Source organism: Cupressus sempervirens, chromosome 8 (assembly GCF_028749045.1).
Source record: "Cupressus sempervirens isolate cs-2001-9-10 chromosome 8, ASM2874904v1, whole genome shotgun sequence".
Taxonomy (NCBI): domain Eukaryota; kingdom Viridiplantae; phylum Streptophyta; class Pinopsida; order Cupressales; family Cupressaceae; genus Cupressus; species Cupressus sempervirens.
Window position 1 is genome coordinate 493,464,387 of NC_143125.1, and position 20,307 is coordinate 493,484,693.

The following is a 20,307-nucleotide window of genomic DNA, read 5'->3' on the forward strand; positions in this document are numbered from 1 at the left end:
TAGAGGGAAAATTTCCCACATTACAACCCAGAATCCTAGAGATTTTCCTTTGTCTATCCTCTAGAGTGTTAGTAAAATATAAGGAGCTCTTATCCCAATTAATTAGTTGGCCCGACCCTCTGGAGTAGACATCCAAGACATCCTTCATGGCTTTTTCCTTCTGCACAGAAGCCTCTCCCCCCATGATAGTATCATCAACAAAGTGCTAATGCGAAAAAGGATCACTTTTGGAGGAAGGTTTTAACACTTTGATTTTGCCTTCTTTCTTTTTTCTCTCAATAAGCCTTCCCATACATTCAACTAGGATAATGAAGAGAAAAGGTGAGAGAGGATCCCCTTGCCGCAACCCTCTTGAGGGTTTGAAATTTTTTGAAGGGGCTCCATTAACCAACACAACAAGAGAGGAAGTAGTGACAAGCTAAGAAATCAGTTTGCAAACTTTGACATCAAAACCAAAAGCCTTGAGCACCACATCAAGAAAAGTCCAGTCAACTCGATCATAGGCTTTATAAAGGTCCAGTTTAAGCAACATCCCTTCTTGTTTTCCAGCTTCCAAAGAGTGGATCACTTCATGCACCATCATGATCGAGTCTAAAATTTGTCTGCCCGAGACAAAACCCGTTTGTTGCTGCAAAATGATCAAAGGGAGGAGCTTGAGAAACCTAGAGGTAAGAACTTTTGAGATAATCTTATAAAAGGAATTGCACAAGCTAATAGGTCTGAACTTGTCAAAAGAGTTAGCCGCGGGCACCTTAGGGATGAGGACCATAAAAGTGGAGTCAATCTCTTTAAGAATGCTTCTGGCTCCAAAGAATTCCTGAACCACCTTCACCACATCTTCCATCACCACTTGCCAATACATCTAAAAAAAGAAGGTAGGGAACCCATCAGGGCCAGAAGATTTATTCGCAGGCAAGGAAAAGAGAGCTTCACGAACTACAACAATAGAAGGAATGGCACAAAGCATAAAGTTATGATGAGGTTGGATAATCTAAGGAATAGAAACAACTAAGTCTTCCTGGTCCACCTTAGACAGAAGAGGATCCCAAGACAAGAGAGACGAGAAGAAGGAGATGACTTCAGCTGATATTTCCTTTTCCTTAGTCATCAGATCCTGCCCTCTCATGATACCATCAATTCTGTTATTAGCTCTATGCTTGAGGGTGGTTAGATGAAAGAACTTTGAATTTTGATCTCCATCTTTGAGCCAGTTAACCCTAGATCTTTGCCTCCAGAACTTCTCCTCTTTGCTAATGATGTTATGTAGGTCTATAAGAATAGACAACTTAGCCTCCTTACTAAGCTCATCATACCCGTCCTGCTGAATAAAGGCTTGAACAGAAATAAGTTTGTCACGTAATACATCTTTCTCATGGAAGATATGGCCAAAATCAGTCTTATTCCAAACCTTAACCATTCTCTTAACATTGCTTAGTTTCCTGGCAACTCTGAACATAGCAATGCCTTCCACATCTAAACTCCACCAAATTTTGACTTTTTCCAAAAGATTAGGATGAGAGGTCCACATTTTTTTGAATCTAAAGGGGGAGTTCCTTCTAGGCTCTATAGGAGCAACCAAGAGGGATATAGGAGAATGATCGGACCCACTCTAGGTAGAAGAGCTAACCTACAAGAGAAAGCCTTCAGCCAATCAAGGGAGATTAGAGCTTTGTCTAATTTGACCCGGATGCAATCCTTGCTCGAGCATTTGTTAGACCAAGTGAAGGCACCTCCCATAAGATCCAGGTCCATAAAAGCCATACCATTGATGAAGTTAGAGAGGTCATGTTTACTTTCCCAGTCCGGGATCAGACCACCCATCTTCTCCCCATCCACAAGAGGAGTGTTGAAATCTCCCATAATGATGCCTTTCTTTAGATTGCTACTATGCACTAGGTTACCTACTTTAGTCCAGTGATTCTTTCTATCTCTTTTATTGTTTGGAGCATATAAATTCAACAAAAACAAATTTTCATTGGATTGAATATGATGAACATGATAGAGAAGAATATTACCCTCATTAAGCACTACTTCAACTCTGAAATGCTTGGTATTAAACATGGTCAACAGGCCACCAGAGGCACCCTCTGCATCCAAAGCCTCCCCACTCATCATACTACTAAACTTAATTTTCCTTAGAGATTCACTTTTCATCTTAGTTTCTTGGATCATCAAGATATTAGGTCTTTGATCTCTGATCAAATTCCTAATAATTTCCTGTTTGTGGGCTCCATTTACACCCCTTATATTGCATGATATGATCTTCATTTTCCAATCTTGGAATACTCTTGAATAGTTCTCTGGCGCCCACTCGCCACGCATCTTCTGGTCTCCTCCTCTCTGGAATGCTTCTTTGAACTTCTACCTTTTTTAGCCTCTGATCCCACATCCAGTTTGCAGCTGCTTCTTGTCTCCACCGGAGAGGCCAAAGAGGGTTCTCTAATATATTTCTTCCTAGGCTTAGGGGAAAGAAAAGCTTCTCTTTCCAAGACAGTTTCCAAAGACCTAGATACAATTTGATCTTTCTTTGGAGTTCTAGGAGGATCCTCCCTATCATCAAGCACCCTCACCAAAACTTCATTCTCATTCTCCACAAAGCTTTCTGCTTCTGCTCTAGAGGAAACAAAATTATCCTCTAGGCCTTGATAGATAATTATATCCTTATTGGCTCTATCCATTTCTTCGTCTTTGGTAGCCAAAATACTTCTCCTTTCCAACTTAGGGACTCCTTCCAAATCTGCTTCCTTCATAATCTGCTGGGCAGTTCCCTTGCAATCTTTAACCACAGGTTTTACCTATTGCAAATCTGCTGCCCCTTCCACAATTTGAGAGTCTTCTGACTCATGAAAGACAACTTGGTTTCCTTCTAGGGCATTTGCCTTTGGCTTTTCCTTCAGATCTGCAAAAACTTCAACATTTGAAGATTTTTGGGCAAGTTCTTCATAATGGGGACAATCCTTCTTATCTTTGGTCTAAGCTATTGCAATAGAAGGTGCTGGCACATGAGTAACGTCCTTCTTTACTTCTCTAGCCTTCTGACCAACCATAATAGAGTCAGCCTTGTGGCCTATGCTGGTAGTCTTCCTCTTCCAAATTTTCATGTCCCTATTGAGAGAAGGGAGAGGCTTCTTCTTCTTATCCATCTTCACTTTTGGGCATTGAAAAGCCTTATGTCCAGTCTTAAAACAATGATAGCAACCAAAAGGTACGCTCTCATAGTCCAAATGCTGAATGTGAGTACCAAGCTTAGACTCAAAGCACACCACTTCCGACAATATCATCTCCCTCCCTTACTCCTATACATATCCTCGCATAGGTAAGTCTGCTCTTAGATGCTGTAATGGGATCAATAGATAATAATTCTCCAGAGGAACTGGCCACACTCATAAAAACATCCTCATTCCAGAATTCCAATGATAGCTCAGGGAGTCTAACCCATACTCGAGCTTGCTAAAAAAAGGATTCATTTAGGTCTAGTTTAGAAGACCACTTCTGGAACACCAGAGTTGCCCGTCTGATACTCCAGGGCCCTTCACACAGAATACTAACCATGTCCTCATTATAGGTAAAGTCAAAAGAGAGGAACCCCTTAGCCATCGCAGTAATGCTAACCTGACCTTTTAGATGCCATTTCTTCAAGGTGAAGGAACACACCACATCTATGTTTGGTCTCTAACCGAGAAACTTTCCAACCAACGTGGAAGCCATCAAAGCTATGCTACGATCAACTAATTTGTCTAGAATAACAATCGTGCACGACGCCTTTTCCAGGCTTGAAACAATCTTAACTAGAGGGAAAGATGACTTACCCGATGGTTTGACACCAAAGAGTGAGGCCCATTTCATTGGAAGATTCCCTAGCCTGACCACATTGGGTTGTGTTTTTGGCTTGATCTGGACTTCACCATCAGCACGTGGGTCCCCATCCCCATTTTCTGCTTCTCCACACTCTGCCTGAAGGCCCTCCTTTGTACCTGGTTCCTTAGCTCCTCCTCCCTGAGGATTCCCACTTGAAACCAGGTTTGAATTTTGAACAGATGCTTCCTGACCGCTCCCCTGACCTCTCCCTCTCCCTCTCTCCAGTGATAGTTAAGCTGAGGTACAAAGAGACATACAAAAAAAGGAAGAAAAAACAAATGTTTTGATAGTCTCATTCACATGAACTAAGTGAGATAAAATAGGTTAGTAAAAAAATGAGGATGAATGACAATGTGATTCTTTTATGAGATACACTACTAATTCCTGATACTCATCCATTCATACTATTTTTTTTGAGTTTCTAACATATATGATTGAAACCCACCTCAAAAGATCATCTTTGTTGACCATTACAAAATAGAATTTGGAATATCATAATCATCCTTGATGCACACCTATGGATCCTAGGAATTCGTAGTCAAAATGCTCACATTTCTTATTCTTTTCAAATTGATATGTACACTTTTTTAGCTTTATTTGAAAAAGAAATGATAATGAAATCATTTGGTAAAATTTGTATTGTAAAAAGTTGGCAAGACTTACTAATTGATATGATTTGAATCTATAAGATCAAGGGTCCTTCATTCCCATCCTCCTCAAATTCCATAGTAGAAGGTTGATAGTGGTAGCTCTCTTGTTTTTGTATTTGATGAAATGGATTATAAGTATGAATCTAATTGTAGTTGATGTTGATGCTATACATACACGTGGTCCCTAAATAAAGAATGTTGTGCTATGGTTGCAAATGGTATTGTAGAAAATCACACATATATGTAGAGTAATATATGTCAAATCTTCTTTCTATAACTTTGTTATCTTGTTCTTCCTCTCCTTGTTGAATATTAATGATTTCTATTTATTAGCGTGATAATAATGCTTCTTTATACAAGCCACTTCTATGAAAGATGAAAAACATTATAAAAAGGGTTGAATAATCTAAACATAGAGAGTAGATGATTGTTAGTGTAGGCTAATTTTTGAACACCAAATTCTTCTTCTTTGTAGTTCTTCGTCTCTTGGTTTTATGAGATTTTATTGGAAGAATAAACAACTCTATAAATTATTTTATGACCCATCTTGTACAAATTTTTGTAATGGTTTGAAATTTTGGAGGGTGTTGAATTTAGTCCTAAAAACATAGTTTCTACATTTGTAATTATAAAGTATGTATTTGTGAGGTTATGGTGGCCAAGAAGATTGTGCGTAGATTGCTAATGAGAATTTTGAGATCTTTCCATCTATTAATTATTATCAAATTACACTACAAGTTATATTGTAAATCCCTGAGTATGGATATTTAAAAAATGCAAAGTGTTGGTGTAACAACACATTATCGATTGTGTGAAAACAAATATTTCACATCTTAATTTATAATTGTAAGCTTGTGTTTAACAATATGATGCAAGAGTTTCTTGGGTGTAAGAGTAATCTTGCATCACTCAAAAATATTTTATTTAAATTGGTTGAATAAAGGTTGTCTTAATGCAAAGTTGCTGTCTGTGGAGGCTTGCTACTTAGTAAGTCAGTTATCTAGGTGTAAGAGCAATCTTGCATCACCCAAAAATATTTTCTTTCAGTTGTTTGAATAAGGGTTGTCTTAATGCAGAGTTTCTATCTATGAAGGCTTGCTACTTAGTAAGTCAGTTATACGAGTTGAGAATGTCCTAATTTGAGAGGTAGATGTTCATCTTGGATATATCAACCTACCAGTTGAGGCTTAGTGTCATATCATGAGTATTAATGGATTCATTGCGGATTTTTAGTGTGCAATTTTGGTATATAAACTTTAGGCTCACCATTGAAGGCCTAAACATGCTTGGATGAGGCCTGAAAACTCAACAAATTATAAATTGGGCATGTAGATCAGAAGTTGAGGATTATGAAAAGTGGTTATAATAGCCAATCAGAGCAATGGTTCGAAAGTTATGGCCTTCCAAAGTTGGGCCGACCAAAACTTCCAAAATAAATGTCAAAAGTGTATTTGGTTGACTCCATGTGTATTGTTAGGGTCTATCGGCCCTAGGTATTAAGTTTGAGTGTCTAGAACCCTCTCGGGTGACATAAATTGCCTATTTAAGAAATGTCCGTACATTGTCTGGGACAACGCTAGGTGATAGTTCACAACTTTTTCTTGTGAATTACTGTAATGAAGGTGCCCATGTGGGTTAGCATAATGTAATTTTGAATTCTATATTTTCGCTTTTGCGGTGATAATAAGAAGCACATATTTTGTTCTCGCAAATTGTTGTTGTTGTTGTTGTTTTTCTTTTTTCATCATGTGTTTTGGGTATTAATGGGAGTACCCTTCATCACAATATAGTAGCATGGCTTTGTAACAAATATTTCATACGTTTTCACAATACTGTTGAAAGTGCAAAGGGGAAGTATACCAACAATCACTATAGCTAACTTCACACACTTATAAATATTAGATATTACAATTTTTAAATTTTTATTATTGTTGTTGTCTTTGTATATGACTTAACTATTTATAGATATTGTTCTAGCTTTTGTGTAGTAATGATGCACCCTATGGGATCTATTATGCACAAAAAATGGCCATTTCAAAGTGTCACTTAGTACCTACTTAAAGATGCTTTGATAGCCACTCACTACAAAACTTCAAAAATTGTAAACACTTGTGCACAAATATCCATATATCCATTTAAAAATCCTCACTAGTGCATTTACAATTGAACATCTCTTAATACTTGTTATATTTATTAGTACTTTTAGTTATTATTTTCTTGGTTTCTTTAAAGTAAGTGAAACATGCACAATTACAATTGAACATCTCTTAATACTTGTTATATTTATTAGGACTTTTAGTTATTATTTTCTTGGTTTCTTTAAAGTAATTGGAAGATGCACAATAACTAGTCTCTCCCTCTAATACATTTTAAAGTTCAAGGAAAGGTATACGAGGTCAAGTGTTTCAAGTATAATGACAGTTACCATTCATTTTGATCAAAATTTTAAAATATTTAGTCATATGAAAAACAATTTCTTGCCCAACAAAAGTAAGACTTGATTTCTAGTAGATTCATTTGAAACCATTCAATAGACCAAGAGCTCATTTTAAAGTTCAAGGAAAGGTTTAAGAGGTCAAAAAGTGTTTCAAGTATATTGAGAGTTACCATTCATTTTGATCAATTTTTCAAAATATTTAGTCTTATGAAAAATAATTTCTTGCCCAACAAAAATAAGACTTGATTTCTAGTTCTTTCATTTGAAACCATTCAATACACCAAGCGCTCATTGAATTTATTCATATTTTTCAAAATGTAAGTAAACTAATTATATTGTCATAAAAATAGATTAAAATATAAACGTAATATATTTTCATAAAATTTTAAAATTAATTTATTTTAAATTATAGATATTATACAATTATTAGCTAATTCAATAAAATTAAAAGATAGAAAAACTCGAACAAAATTTTAGTTAAGCTCAAAAGCAGCAATCTTCAATGTAAACATTTTCCACTTAAAAAAAAATTTGAAGTTCATTTACATGTCACAAAAGCAAAATAGAAATATGCACTCTTTTTATTGCTATGATTTTTTAAAAATTGGTATATGATGAAATAAATCATTGTCTAAATTTGATTTGCTGAATTTTTTGAATTTTTTTTTTCAATTTGAATACAATATTTACTAAATTTATATTAATTCTTTTGAAATTAGATATCTTTGACCTTATTTTACCATAAAAAAATTGAATTAAATTTTTAAGTATGCTAGTGTATTTTCAGATTTGTTCAGAAGTACACTCTGAATGAAGCCCCGTTCTATTGTCTACTATATTACGGACCCTATAATACTACCTATAGTGCATACAAAATTATAATAATCTTCAAATAAACACAAATTGAAATTGAATAGCCTCCGTGTTTTCCTGTGGATTGACGGCATCGAATCAAATCTCGTGCCTAGCTTCGCGAAGTAAATTAAATTTTCACGTTACCGCTGGAAGGTAGTGGGCGAGTTGTTAGCTCATTGAATTTATTTCTTTCTCCAACTGCAGTTCTTTAAATGTCTCACAGCAGATTCGTTGCTCTGTTTATATCCTATTTTTCTCCTTTATTAATATCTTCGCTGGCCTTTCTTCCTCAGATAGCGAAGAACTCTGCTTTCTATTCAATTCCTTCGATCCCTTACTGCAATTACACGGCTATTTCAACATATTGTACTTGACTGATTACAAGTCAAATATGTAAAATTAGTAAACATCGCACAGAGGTCTTTATTTATAAGTTTAACACGGTTTAAGAAAAAAAAAATGTTGGATTCTTTTCAGTTTTCCCAAAATTTGGGTTGCAGGAGGCAACCATTTGTGTAAGAGAAATGCAAAACATATTCACTCGGGTGAAAATTTAATCGATAAAGTAAATCATGCATAGAGTGGATTTTGGTGAAGGAGCATCCGGCTCATCAATGGCAATGGAAATGCCCATTATGCATGACAGTGATCGTTACGAGCTTATTAGAGATATTGGGTATGGCAATTGCGGTGTTGCACGCTTAATGCGTGACAAACTCACCCAGGAGCTCGTTGCTGTCAAGTACATTGAGAGAGGCGAAAAGGTTTACTTCCTTTTTTGTCTCTCTGAAGCCTTTCATTCATCTTTTCTGTTTTTACACCCGAATGTAACTTCTTGTTGTGGCTGGGTTTATCAGATAGATGAGAATGTGCGGAGAGAGATCATAAACCACCGTTCTTTATGCCATCCCAATATTATTCGCTTCAAAGAGGTATACCTTATCGAATTCTGTTTATTGGCTCTTTTAGGTGCAGTTGAGGTGAATTATATCCAGTTGCCTCTAGCGAAGTCTTGAAATTTTAGTGTGTCTTGTGCTCCACTTGGTCGTTCTTTTAAGGTAAGGAATGCCGGCTTTTGAATAGTTCAATTGGAATGCGGGGCAATTCGTCTTAAGATACAAAATCAAGTTTCTCAAGGGTATGGTTGTGTGATTTGTGCTGTTTCAGGGATTGTTTTACAATAAGGAATGTTTTCATAACTTGATTTTTGAAAATGAGCATTGTTAAACTTGGTCCTTCTTTAAGGTAGGAAATCGGACACTGAACATCGAACAATGAACATAAGTAAAGTTTGGATTGTAACTCTTTCTAAAGCTAGGTTAAATCCACAGAGGTTTGCTATGGTATCTAGGGTTTTGCTTTTTGATTTCTGTACGATGAATTGTTTGCGGGTTTTGGTATGATCCATAGATGGTCGAGTTGTGATCTGAACTGCATCTTATGGAATTGGGGGTGTTTCAAAGTTTAACATCAGTAGAAAATTTCCCCTAAGCTGCGAGACGATTTTACCTTTTCAATAATAAGGTTTGAGGCAATTGCTTTTTAATAGCTAGAGAAAGAGCTTCTATTTTACCGGCCCCTACCTGCAAAAGATAGAATGTTAGGGGAGGTTATCTGTAATGTCCCCATTCCAGACCTGAAGAACGCTATAATCGATAAACGACAAAATAAGTTTTAATTAAAGATTTAACCGTATTAATAAAATAGAACAATTAATTACAAGGATTCGGTTGCAATCAATTTGAAAAACAAATACAAGAAAGATAAACATTCAGCACCATGAAGAATGTTTGGTGGTATGCATCGAGTATCTGATGGATGATTCATAAGCATTAATATTAAAGGCAGCACTGTTTGGTGGTATGCATTGAGTATCTGATGGTTGATTCAGAAGTGTAATTATTAAAGGCAGCACTCAACAGCAATGTTAATACCATTAAGAACTTGACCATGGCCCACAGTGATGGAGACTCTCGGAAAACAACGGCTATGTTATGAACAACATGGCTTAATTCATGGTGAAAGGAGAGATCGACTCTATTGATACGGCTAGTATTATCCTTACAAGTGTCAGCAGCATATACTTGCTTGAATCCTTATAGTTGAAATGGTAAACCATCTTTGCACAAGTTTGCTTGGCCTATCTGTGTTGTTCCTTGTGGAGCCTTTTTTGTTATGTTGTATCTGTTCTTGTTGCTCTTGCCACTTTTGGGTATGCCCTGGCTGGCAGTTGTAGTTTTCCTTTGCTTGTGCAGATGTTGGGTGTGTGCTCTCTTCCAAAAGAATGGTGGAAGCCCTGTGTTTTCCAGGTCTGTTTGTGTTTGTGGATTTCCTTTGTGGAGTTTGGAGTTTTTGCAGGTCATGACCTTCCTGAAGGGAAAAGTGGTGTTAGCTCTTTGATTTTTTGGAGAGATGGAACTTTTGGTGACAATAATGTGGACTCTTGGTTTTAACCCCAGATAGCTTAGTTTGGTGGAGACAGGATGACTCCACAGCTTACTAGTTTGGGGCTTTGCAGAACCCCTTGGTTAAGATTGTTGTTATCCATGAGGTTAGCTTGGGCCTTGTTGTCTACTTCTCCTTTCATGACTTCTTCAGAGGTGGAGCAGTCTCCTATGGAGGTAGAGATTTTGTTCATGATGTTGGAAGTGGAGGAGACTCCGATTGAGGTGGAGAATATCTGTGCTACCTTTTGTGGTTGTGCTGATGGAAGGAGGTGCAACTACTTCAACCTTGTTATTTTGACCTTTCTCCTCCCTGCTCCTATTCAGATGGACCCTTCTGCCATTGAGGTGGAAAGGGAGTTTGCAACGGGCTGGAAGATCTTTGACAGTGCTGGCCAAGGTTGGTGGTTTAGTTGTTTCTGGACCTTTTCTTTTGACAGAGAAAGACAGACAAGCTATTTGTTGCCTGAGTTTGTTTTTTCAGTGTTATGGTGATGAAAGTGGTCTCTCTCTAAGTCTCCTTTCTTCCTGTGATTAGGTGATTGCTGGCAGTTTTAAAGGGCTCACTCTGGTCCTTTGTTTTTGTTTTTGGTTAAAGTTTGCAGCTTTCGTGGGGCTTGTCTCAAGATGATGGACAATGTTGAGCATGGTTGGTGGTTTAGTTGCATCTAGACCTTTGTTTTTGACAGAGTTAGAACCAGGGTGCTGTTTTATCTTGTCTTTTGTCACTAGTTATTGCTAATGTGCCATGAATGATGTCTACTGTCACCCCTTTGGGCTTGTTCTCTGATTGTACCATTGTCCAACACCCTCTTGCTGCCACTATTTTCTCTCTCACACACACACATATATTAACACATGAAAATTAGTTCAGGTTATCAGGATAAACTATGATGTGGCAGTTTATGCATCTGAAAACAAATGTTCAATTGTTTTTTATGACATATTAGGGAACTATATATTGATTATGTAAGGCTAAGTCTATCCATTGAGTCATAATTGGAGGATGAGACAACGTCTGGAGTAAAGAATGATTGCATACGAGTTGAATATGGAAGACATCTACTACCACCGCAAAAGAGTAATGCTAGTTACCGAACGGATTGACAGTGATTTCTGGTGTTTATTGATTCATATGAGAATGCTAATCAGATGAAGAGTACAAAATTAAGAAATAAGTGAGCAGTGATTATATCATCATAAACATTATCAAGCATGAAAAGGCATGAACTGTGATTAAGGCACTAAACAATATTGTTGTGGAGGAGGATAAGTGTCGTCTCATTGTTATGGAGGGACGCGATCATGCAAGTTGAAATCTATAAGGAGGTCATCAATCCTTCGTGATGAGCATCGTGAGGAGAGAGATGAAAAGATCGGATCGGCTTAGTATTTTATCTGATTCTAAGTACATACCAAAGGAGAAAGAAGAAAGAGGGGAGCATAGGAATGAAAGGCTGAATGTATGAAGAAAGGAATGGGATGAGAATATGAAATGGCTCTTTCAAAGTGCAGCACTGATTAAGGATTGCAACTCTTTCAAAGGGATGTAATTATGAAGCATTATGATTCTCCCAAGGGTAGACATGCTGATGGGTTGTGACTTTATCAAAATATGGTAATCATGAAAGGTTGGGAGTCTCTCAAAGGCTAGACATAATGAAGGGGTGTGGCCCTCTCTCAAATTGGAAGATATGAAAGGTGCGATCCTTTCTTTGATGAAGTAGAAAAATCATTCCAATCATTTAAGGACCACTTATCAATCGTCACTCATGAATCTACAAAGGCAATCATCTATTATGAAATCAAGCAAATAACCAATCAGCAAACACTTCAACAAATCTTCATTCATTCTATTCTCCAATATAGTAAATCAGCACTTATTACATTTACATTATCACTCATTATATCATCTAATTGGTGTAAAAGAATGCAAGATCTCTGATAGAGTTGCAGACTGAATTATGTAATGCTCTTGACTGAATTTCTGATACAACTGATATGAATTAATTTGCTATATACAGGAATTTTTTAGAATTGTACCAAGCAATTAAACCTATATCAAAATTGATACGGTAACTTCAGATAATATTATAATATGAAATAGTATATGTACTTTGTATTGACTGCAGATATGACTGAGTGTTTTGCTGTAGCAGATACTTATTATGCGATGTATTAATAATGTTTCTCTGGCAGCAAACACCCATGATATTAATATTGGAGTGTAGAGTCATGTCCCTACATTGACATAGACTTAGTCAACTCAATTAATCACCGATGTAATTAACACAAGGGTTGTCAGTTATAACGAGTCATACTGTAATGACTATCGATGGTTCGAGATATTATGAAAACACATTAGTAGAAAGGGGCCGATACCATATTAGCCAATATTATAAGATTCAATCAAGGTAAATTATGGCTTTTATATATATGTGTGTGTGTGTGTGTGTGTGTGCAGATATAAGTATATGTATATAGACTATCAGATTTACCACGTGCTTCAATACGACTGAAGCTATGACTTTAACACTCCCTCTTAGCGAGGGAGGATTGAATCATCAACGTTTCCACACAATAGTGATATTCACTTGATATGTGCACTGACATTAGATTCATGATGTCTATCAAGAGAATAAGCTATCTGATATCCGACACTTTGGGACAACCACTTAATGAAGTCGAGCAGATAACAAGTAATTAGAATGCCATGAACTCTATCATGATCTGTGACACTCCGGGACAACAACTTAATGTAGTCTAATCATGATACATTCGTCATAATGACTACCGGCACTACAGGACAGCAACTTAGTGTAGTCTGTCATGATAATAGGTCCAAATATTGATAAGATTGTCACCTTTCAATAGCTATCCTTTTAACATATACATCAATGAAAGATTGTCACCTTTTATGACACATTTAATACATATAAGATAGTAACCTTTTCCATCAACCTTTCGTCATCATGGCTACTGGCACTCCGGGACAGCAACTTAATGTAGTCTGTCATGATAATAGGTCCAGCAATTGATAAGATCGTCACCTTTCAATAGCTACCCTTTGAACATATACATGAATGAAAGATCATCACCTTTCATGACACATTTAATACATATAAGATAGTAACCTTTTCCATCAAGAATATGAATGTACAAATATTACAAAATTGAGATTTATTTCAGTAGTTACAATCACATTTGCACCATTCCAAGTTTACCTCTAAATTACTCCAATTTAGGCTTAGATAGAGGTTTAGCGAGTACATCAGCTGATTGTTCATTTGTGTTGATGTTTTTTAGCTTGAGAACATCTTTGTCCACCATATCTCTAACATAATGGTAAGGAATTTCAATATGCTTTAATTGGTTGTGGAAAACTGGATTTACCGACAACTTGATATAGCTTTGATTGTCACGGTACATAACTGTTGGCTTTAAGGGCTTCCCGAATAATCCAACTAGCAATTTCTTTAACCATATTGCTTCTTTGGCTCCCATGGAGGTAGCTATGTATTATGTTTTGGTGGAACTTAAGGTGACTGATCACTGTTTTCTACTAAACCAAGATATCATTGTTGAACCAAGACTGAAACGATATCCTGTAGTGCTTTTACGATTAGTGGCCCAATCAGAATTAGAATATCCATAAAGTTGAATCTCAACTTGATCATATTTAAGATCAAGTCCAATTGTACCGCGCAAGTATTGTAAGATGTGCTTGGCTGCATGAGATGAATCTTCTTAGGTTCAGACATGAATTTTTAAGGTATTGATCACGTAACAAATATCGGGACGACTATTCACCAAGTGCATTAGTGATCCAATTATTTACCTTAGTATGTGGGATCAATAGGTTCTGATTCAAATCCGTCATAAGTTTCTGAAGATTTGCTTCCATATGTGTGGTCAAAGGTTTGTAGTCCATCACCCCAAATTTGGTTAGAATGTCAACAGTGTATTTTCCTTGGTTTAGAAAAATGTAGTTATCCTTTTGCCATACTTTTAGGCCTAAGAAGTAGTGAAGGAGTCCTAGATCTTTCATGTTGAATTCAGTTGCCAAATCCTATTTGCATTTTACTATAAGATGTTCTTCACATGTTATTAGTAAGTCATAAACATATAATACGAGAATAATCATATGACCATCAACTATTTTGAAATATATATTACGATCAACTTCATTTTGGAGTATCCTAATTTTGAAAGGTAACTGTTTATTCTTTCGTACCATGCCTTGGGGGCTTGATTAAGACCATAGAGTGCTTTCTTCAATCTGCACACATAGGAGGATTTGTCATGGGTTACAAATCCTTTTGGTTGTTCTATGTACACTTCTTCGATTACACCATTTAGAAATGCAGTTTTAACGTCCATTTGGTGTATTTTCCACCCTTTGGATGTTGCAATGGCTATGATGGTTTTGACAGATTTGTATTGCGCAACTCGAGCAAATGTCTCTTCATAATATATTCTTGCATTTTGTGAAATTTTGCGGGCTATAAATCTGGCTTTGTAGTTTTCAATACTACCATTTGGTGCATGCTTGACTTTGAATAATCACTTGGAGGAGACAACAAATTTATCTTTAGGTCTTGGTACAACATCCCATACATCATTTTTTAACATGGATTGATAGTCTTCAATCATTGCATCTTTCCAAGGTTGACATAATAATGCTTCTTCAACACTTGAAGGTTTTGATTTAATGAGTTCGGATACTAGAGCAACACAGCATGAGTGGCTTCTCATTCTTTTGCTTTCTTTGAAAACTACATCAGGTTCTTGAATTTCTTCAATCATCTTTCATGCTCAAAGTGACCTCTTTTTATTGTTAGGGTTTTCCGTATTTCCTGTAATAGGACAAAGTGGTTCATTTCTTTCAGAACTATTCTCCCTCTGATTCTCAGCTATGGGATACTCAACAATTCGCTAGTTGATTCAATGTTTCATTTGTCAATGTTCTTCAAGAGGTTAAAAGCTTCTTCATATTTTACATCTCTACTGATTTCAATAGTTCTCTGTCTAGGAATATAAACCTTGTAACCTTTGGATGATTCACTGTATCCTATAAATATACCTTTCTTTCCGGATGGTTCAAGTTTAGTTCTCTTTTCTTTGGGAATATGAATATATACTAGACATCCAAAGATTCTTAGATGACTTAAGTTTGGTTTAGTTCCTGTAAATACTTCTTTAGGAGTTATATTCTCTAAGATTGAGTGAAGGCATCTATTTTGAATGCAAATTACGGTGTTGGATGCTTCAACCCAGAATGATATGTGTGGATATCTTGGTCATGCATCATGGCTTTGGCGGATTCTATAATAGACCTATTTCTTCTTTCTGTAACTCCATTTTGCTGAGGATTATATGGCACAAAAAACTCCCTATTGATCCCAATAGAGGTGCAAAATTCTTTGAAGTTTTCAGAAATGTATTCACCCACATTGTCAGATCTTAGAGTTTTGATTTTCTTCCCAGTTTGATTTTCAACTAGAGCCTTGAACTCTTTGAATTTGGATAATACTTCACTTGATTCCTTAAGTTTTAAGAAGTAAATCCAAGTTTATCTAGAGAAATCATCTATAAAAGTTACAAAGTAAAGGCACCCACTTAGGGAAGGGTCTGACATAGGACGACATAGGTCAGTATGAATAAGTTCAAGTATGGTTTTGGGTTTATGTTCACTTTTGGGAAAAGATACTTTAATATTTTTTCCTAAGGCACATCCTTTACATGTTCCAGTATGATCAGCTTTAAGACTAGGTAAGCCTGTTACAATCTTTTCTATAGATGGTAAGGCACGAAAATGAAGATGGCCTAGTCTTCTTATGCCAGATTTTATTAGATTTTGAAATTTCATGATTTAAGACTAGATTTTGATGGTTACAAAGTTTATACAGGCTTCCATCTCTAAGACCAATGGTGATAGCATTCTTGATATTGGAGTGCTTGGGCCAGGATAGAACTTTATCTTATTGGAATGTGATGCGATACCCTTGATTTGCAAGGCCAGATATTGAAACCAAGTTTCTTTTTATGCCAGGTACATATATTACATTCTTTAGCTGAATAGTGATTCCTATTTTTAGTTCTATTGAGCAAGATCCAATTCCTTTTACTGGATATGTAGAATTATCCCCAATAGTTACTTCTTCAGAGGAATAATCTTCAAATGTTTCAAATTTGTCTAAGAGTCTTGTTATATGATGAGATGCTCCATTGTCTATTATCCATGTATTTTTGTTGGAGTTTAGTTCACTTGAGAGGGCTAAATAAAATGCTAAATTTTCATCCTTGACTTCTGCTAGAGCAGCTTGAATTTTCTTCCGTTCTGGGAAGACTTTGTAAGTGTGACCAAATTAATCACATTTGTAACATTGTACTTTAGACCAGTCTCTTTTCTTTTATGATTGGTTTTCGTTTCCTCTTTTCCGTTTGAATTGACCCTTCTTTTGCAGAGCTTGAATTTCTCCCTCTTGATGTGGACCGATTCCTCTTGTGATTAGTCTCGACTCCTCTTGAGTGCATTCATTTTTGAGTTGCTCAAAATTTGGTAGTCGAGGTCGAGAGCTCAATCCACGGATAAAGGATTCCCAAGATAAGAGCAATTAGACATAGCTCTTTATTATCTACTTGATTTCCGATGATAGCAAGATGATATTTTAATTCAGCAATTCTCAAAAAATAGGATGTAATAGACTCTCCATTGTTTATTTTGATGTAAAGTAGTTGTTGCTTCAATGTTAGTAGTTTGCTGGTATTACTAATTTTGAATGTATTTTTAATAGTGTGAACATCTCATATGCTGACAAGTAGGAGATAATTTCCATAGCAAGTCAAATTGTGATATTGCGATTAGGATTTAACTGTGATTTTGAGTCAAACTCATTGACCCATGTTTCACGAGTAGTGATTCAACATGAATCCATCTCTCATGAGAAAAATGGAACACTTAGCACTCATTGGATCTAGGTAATGCTCATAGGGGTGAAGCACTGGGACTTCTCGGGAGGTCACCCATCCCAGTACTACTCTAGCTTGAGCACGCTTAACTACAAAGTTTCCTCCATGGTTAAACCCAATGCTTGCAACCCCATTTGCAAAAGCTTCACCAAGTGTTGTGCCTTATGAACCATTCATTAGAAAGCCCCTTAAGCTCATCAATTGATAAGTAGGAGATAATTTCCACAGCAAGTCAAATTGTGATATTGCTATTAGAATTTAATTGTGTGATTTTGAGTCAAACTCATTGACCCATGTTTCACGAGTAGTGATTCAACATGAATCCGTCTCTCATGAGAATAAATGGAACACTTAGCACTCATTGGATCTAGGTGATGCTCACAGTTAAGCGCGCTCAGGCTGGAGTAGTATTGGGATGGGTGACCTCTTGGGAAGTCCGGACTTCCTAGTATTGTGTTAACCAGAGCTATGAGAATGCTGCCCTTGTTGAGAGGGGGTCACGACCAAGAAGGAGTCTTAGCTTTTAGATGATCTTTTATATGTTGTTAATGAGTTCTTCTCCATGAGCGAGAAGTTGGATGTGCAATACCTTGTAAATAAGTTCTTCTCCGTTAGGGAGAAGTTCGAGGTGCAATCCCTTGTTGAGTTCTTCATCGGGGATAAGTTCGAGATGTGATACCTTGTTAATGAGTTCTCCGAGATAGAGAAGTTTGAGGTGCAAGCTCTCAGCAATGCATTTTTCTTTGGGAGAAGCTTGAGGTGCAAGCCTTTGGTAATGCATTCTTCTTTGGGAGAAGGTTGAGGTAAAAGCCCTTGTTCCACCCTCTGCGAGTAGGCATGGTGGAGATGCATTCTTCTTTAGTATAAGTTTGAGGTGAAAGCCCTTATTCCACCCTCTGCAAGTAGGTTTGATGAATCCACCTTTTGTGAGTAGGCACGGTGGAGTTGCATTCTTCTCTTGGAGAAGTCTAAGGTCAATACCCTCGTTCCACCCTCTGCAAGTAGGCATGGTGGAGATGCATTGTACTCTGGGAGAAGTCTGAGGTGAAAACCCTTGTTTCATTTGTGAGTAGTTATGGTGGATCCACCCTCTACGAGTAGGCATGGTGGAGATGCATTCTTCTCCGAGAGAAGTTTGAGTTGAAAGCCCTTGTTTCACCCTTTGCGAATAGGTACGGTGGATCCACCCTCTACGAGTAGCCATAGTGGATGTTATGGAAGAAATTCTATGATGTAGCACTTTTTTTATTCACCCCCTGGGAGTAGCCACAATAACATCATTACATTTCTGTAACTCAGCACTTGATTTTCCATTCATGGAAGTTACCATGTTGGATTTTCCCTGTGGGAGTTGCCATGATGGATCCATCGTCTAGGAGTAGCCATGGTGGTTATGTTCACCTGCATTTTCATGGGAGTAGCCATGATGGTTGTCACTATGTAACTTAAATATTGAAGGAAGCCTCCTTAGCTAAGGAGTATTGATGTGTAGTTAGGTCAGGTTCCTTCAAGTGCCAACCTAGTGCACCTAATGGCTAATTGGTTTGTCGGCCTTAGCCATTTTGTGAATGAACTTTGTCATTTCAATCCTTAATTGGGTTTGGCCCTAGTTGGGTGATTCATGTAAGTTGCAATAATGTAATTGGGCAAGACCTATATGAATGTAACCTGTAATTAATAGGTTTGGTCCTATTCTTGGCACCAAAATTACAAGGCTGACTAGAGGTCTATTACAAGGCATTAATTCATATATATATATATATATATATATATATATATATATATATATATATATATATATATATATATATATATATATATATATATATATATGCAAGGACATTCTTGCATCAATGGAAAATGAATTTTGTGATGTACATAATATGTAGTGTGCTCAGGTGTGATGATAAGAGCTTACCATCTATGGTTGGGAAGGCAACATATTTGATGGTTTGCCTATGGTGAACAAGCACTACCATAACTTTAATAGTATGAAGGAATAATCGTACTCCTTCGTGCATATTTAAATGGATTTGAATGTCAATATGTTTTGCAGACTTTATCTCTAACATATCTATATACTTATAATAAACTTATTCAAGTGAATGTATATTTATATCTATACATTTTTCAATATAATACACCTATAATAATCAATCATATTAGGGAAGGAAAGGAAGTGCAAGGACGGGGGAATGGTGAGGCCTCACTAGATATGCCACCAAATGAGATCGGTTAAGTTTCAAATGAGACCAAGGGTAACTGGGATTCCGATCTTGGACCTAGAGTCAAGTTAAGGGCACCCTATTGCAATCTTCCGTTAGAGCCTATGTGGGTTAGCTTTTGAGATAACTAAGAAAGGGATCCTCTGTCATAAGAGGAGAGAATGATAGTGTGATAAAGGGGAACGATATACAGATTCCGCAAGGTAGGCCGCCTCATGAGCATGGTTAAGACCACATGAGGCCTTGGGGGACAATGAATCCACTCTTGGGCCTAGGGTAGGAGGCACCTCATCAAGTCACCCGACACTTCTATGGTTGGGTAACCTTAATGTTAATATTAGTACTCTATTGATTTGTTCATATTTGTTTCTAAAGAAATCTAAGTATGGCATTTTGATTATAGATGAATACTATGTTGCATGATTTCAAATAATGGATTACACAATTTATGAAAACCCTATATATGGTAAACCCTAACCCTAATCTTGTGCAGTTATGATTTTAGGGCAAGCTTCTAGGGCAAATTAGGAAAAGGACATTACATTATCATTGAGCTTGAACTTCCCTCTTCATATTTGATATACCAAACAGACCACAGAATACCGGCAGTCGTGCCCACAACTGTAACCTATAATATGTATGAGAATTGTCACTCACTTTGACTCATCAAAAAGAAACTGAGATACCATGGCAGAAAGTACATATTGATCAACACAATATTATAAATAATAAGCATTATCGAAGTTTATAAAAGATCTATTAGGGTAAAAAGTTCACTAATACATATTAAAATAGGAAGTTACATATCAGTTATTACCCATCTTATGTCAGGTAGCTCAAACTAAATTGTAAAGGTCCATACAAGG

General features: G+C 36.6%; 1 protein-coding gene across 3 annotated transcripts in view; it reads left to right on the plus strand.

Moving 5' to 3' along the window:
- Positions 1-7,821: 7,821 nt before the first annotated feature.
- The window catches only part of LOC149543358 (serine/threonine-protein kinase SRK2A-like), a 175,019-nt gene continuing 162,533 nt past the window's right edge, over positions 7,822-20,307 (plus strand). Inside the window, exons 1-3 of one of the 3 annotated variants that reach the window (XM_089798168.1) lie at positions 7,826-7,953; positions 8,094-8,564; positions 8,658-8,732. In XM_089798168.1, the coding sequence (XP_089654294.1) occupies positions 8,373-8,564; positions 8,658-8,732 (267 nt within the window). In that variant the 5' untranslated portion in view covers positions 7,826-7,953; positions 8,094-8,372. The other 2 variants (XM_089798167.1, XM_089798169.1) reach the window with 2 other exon arrangements.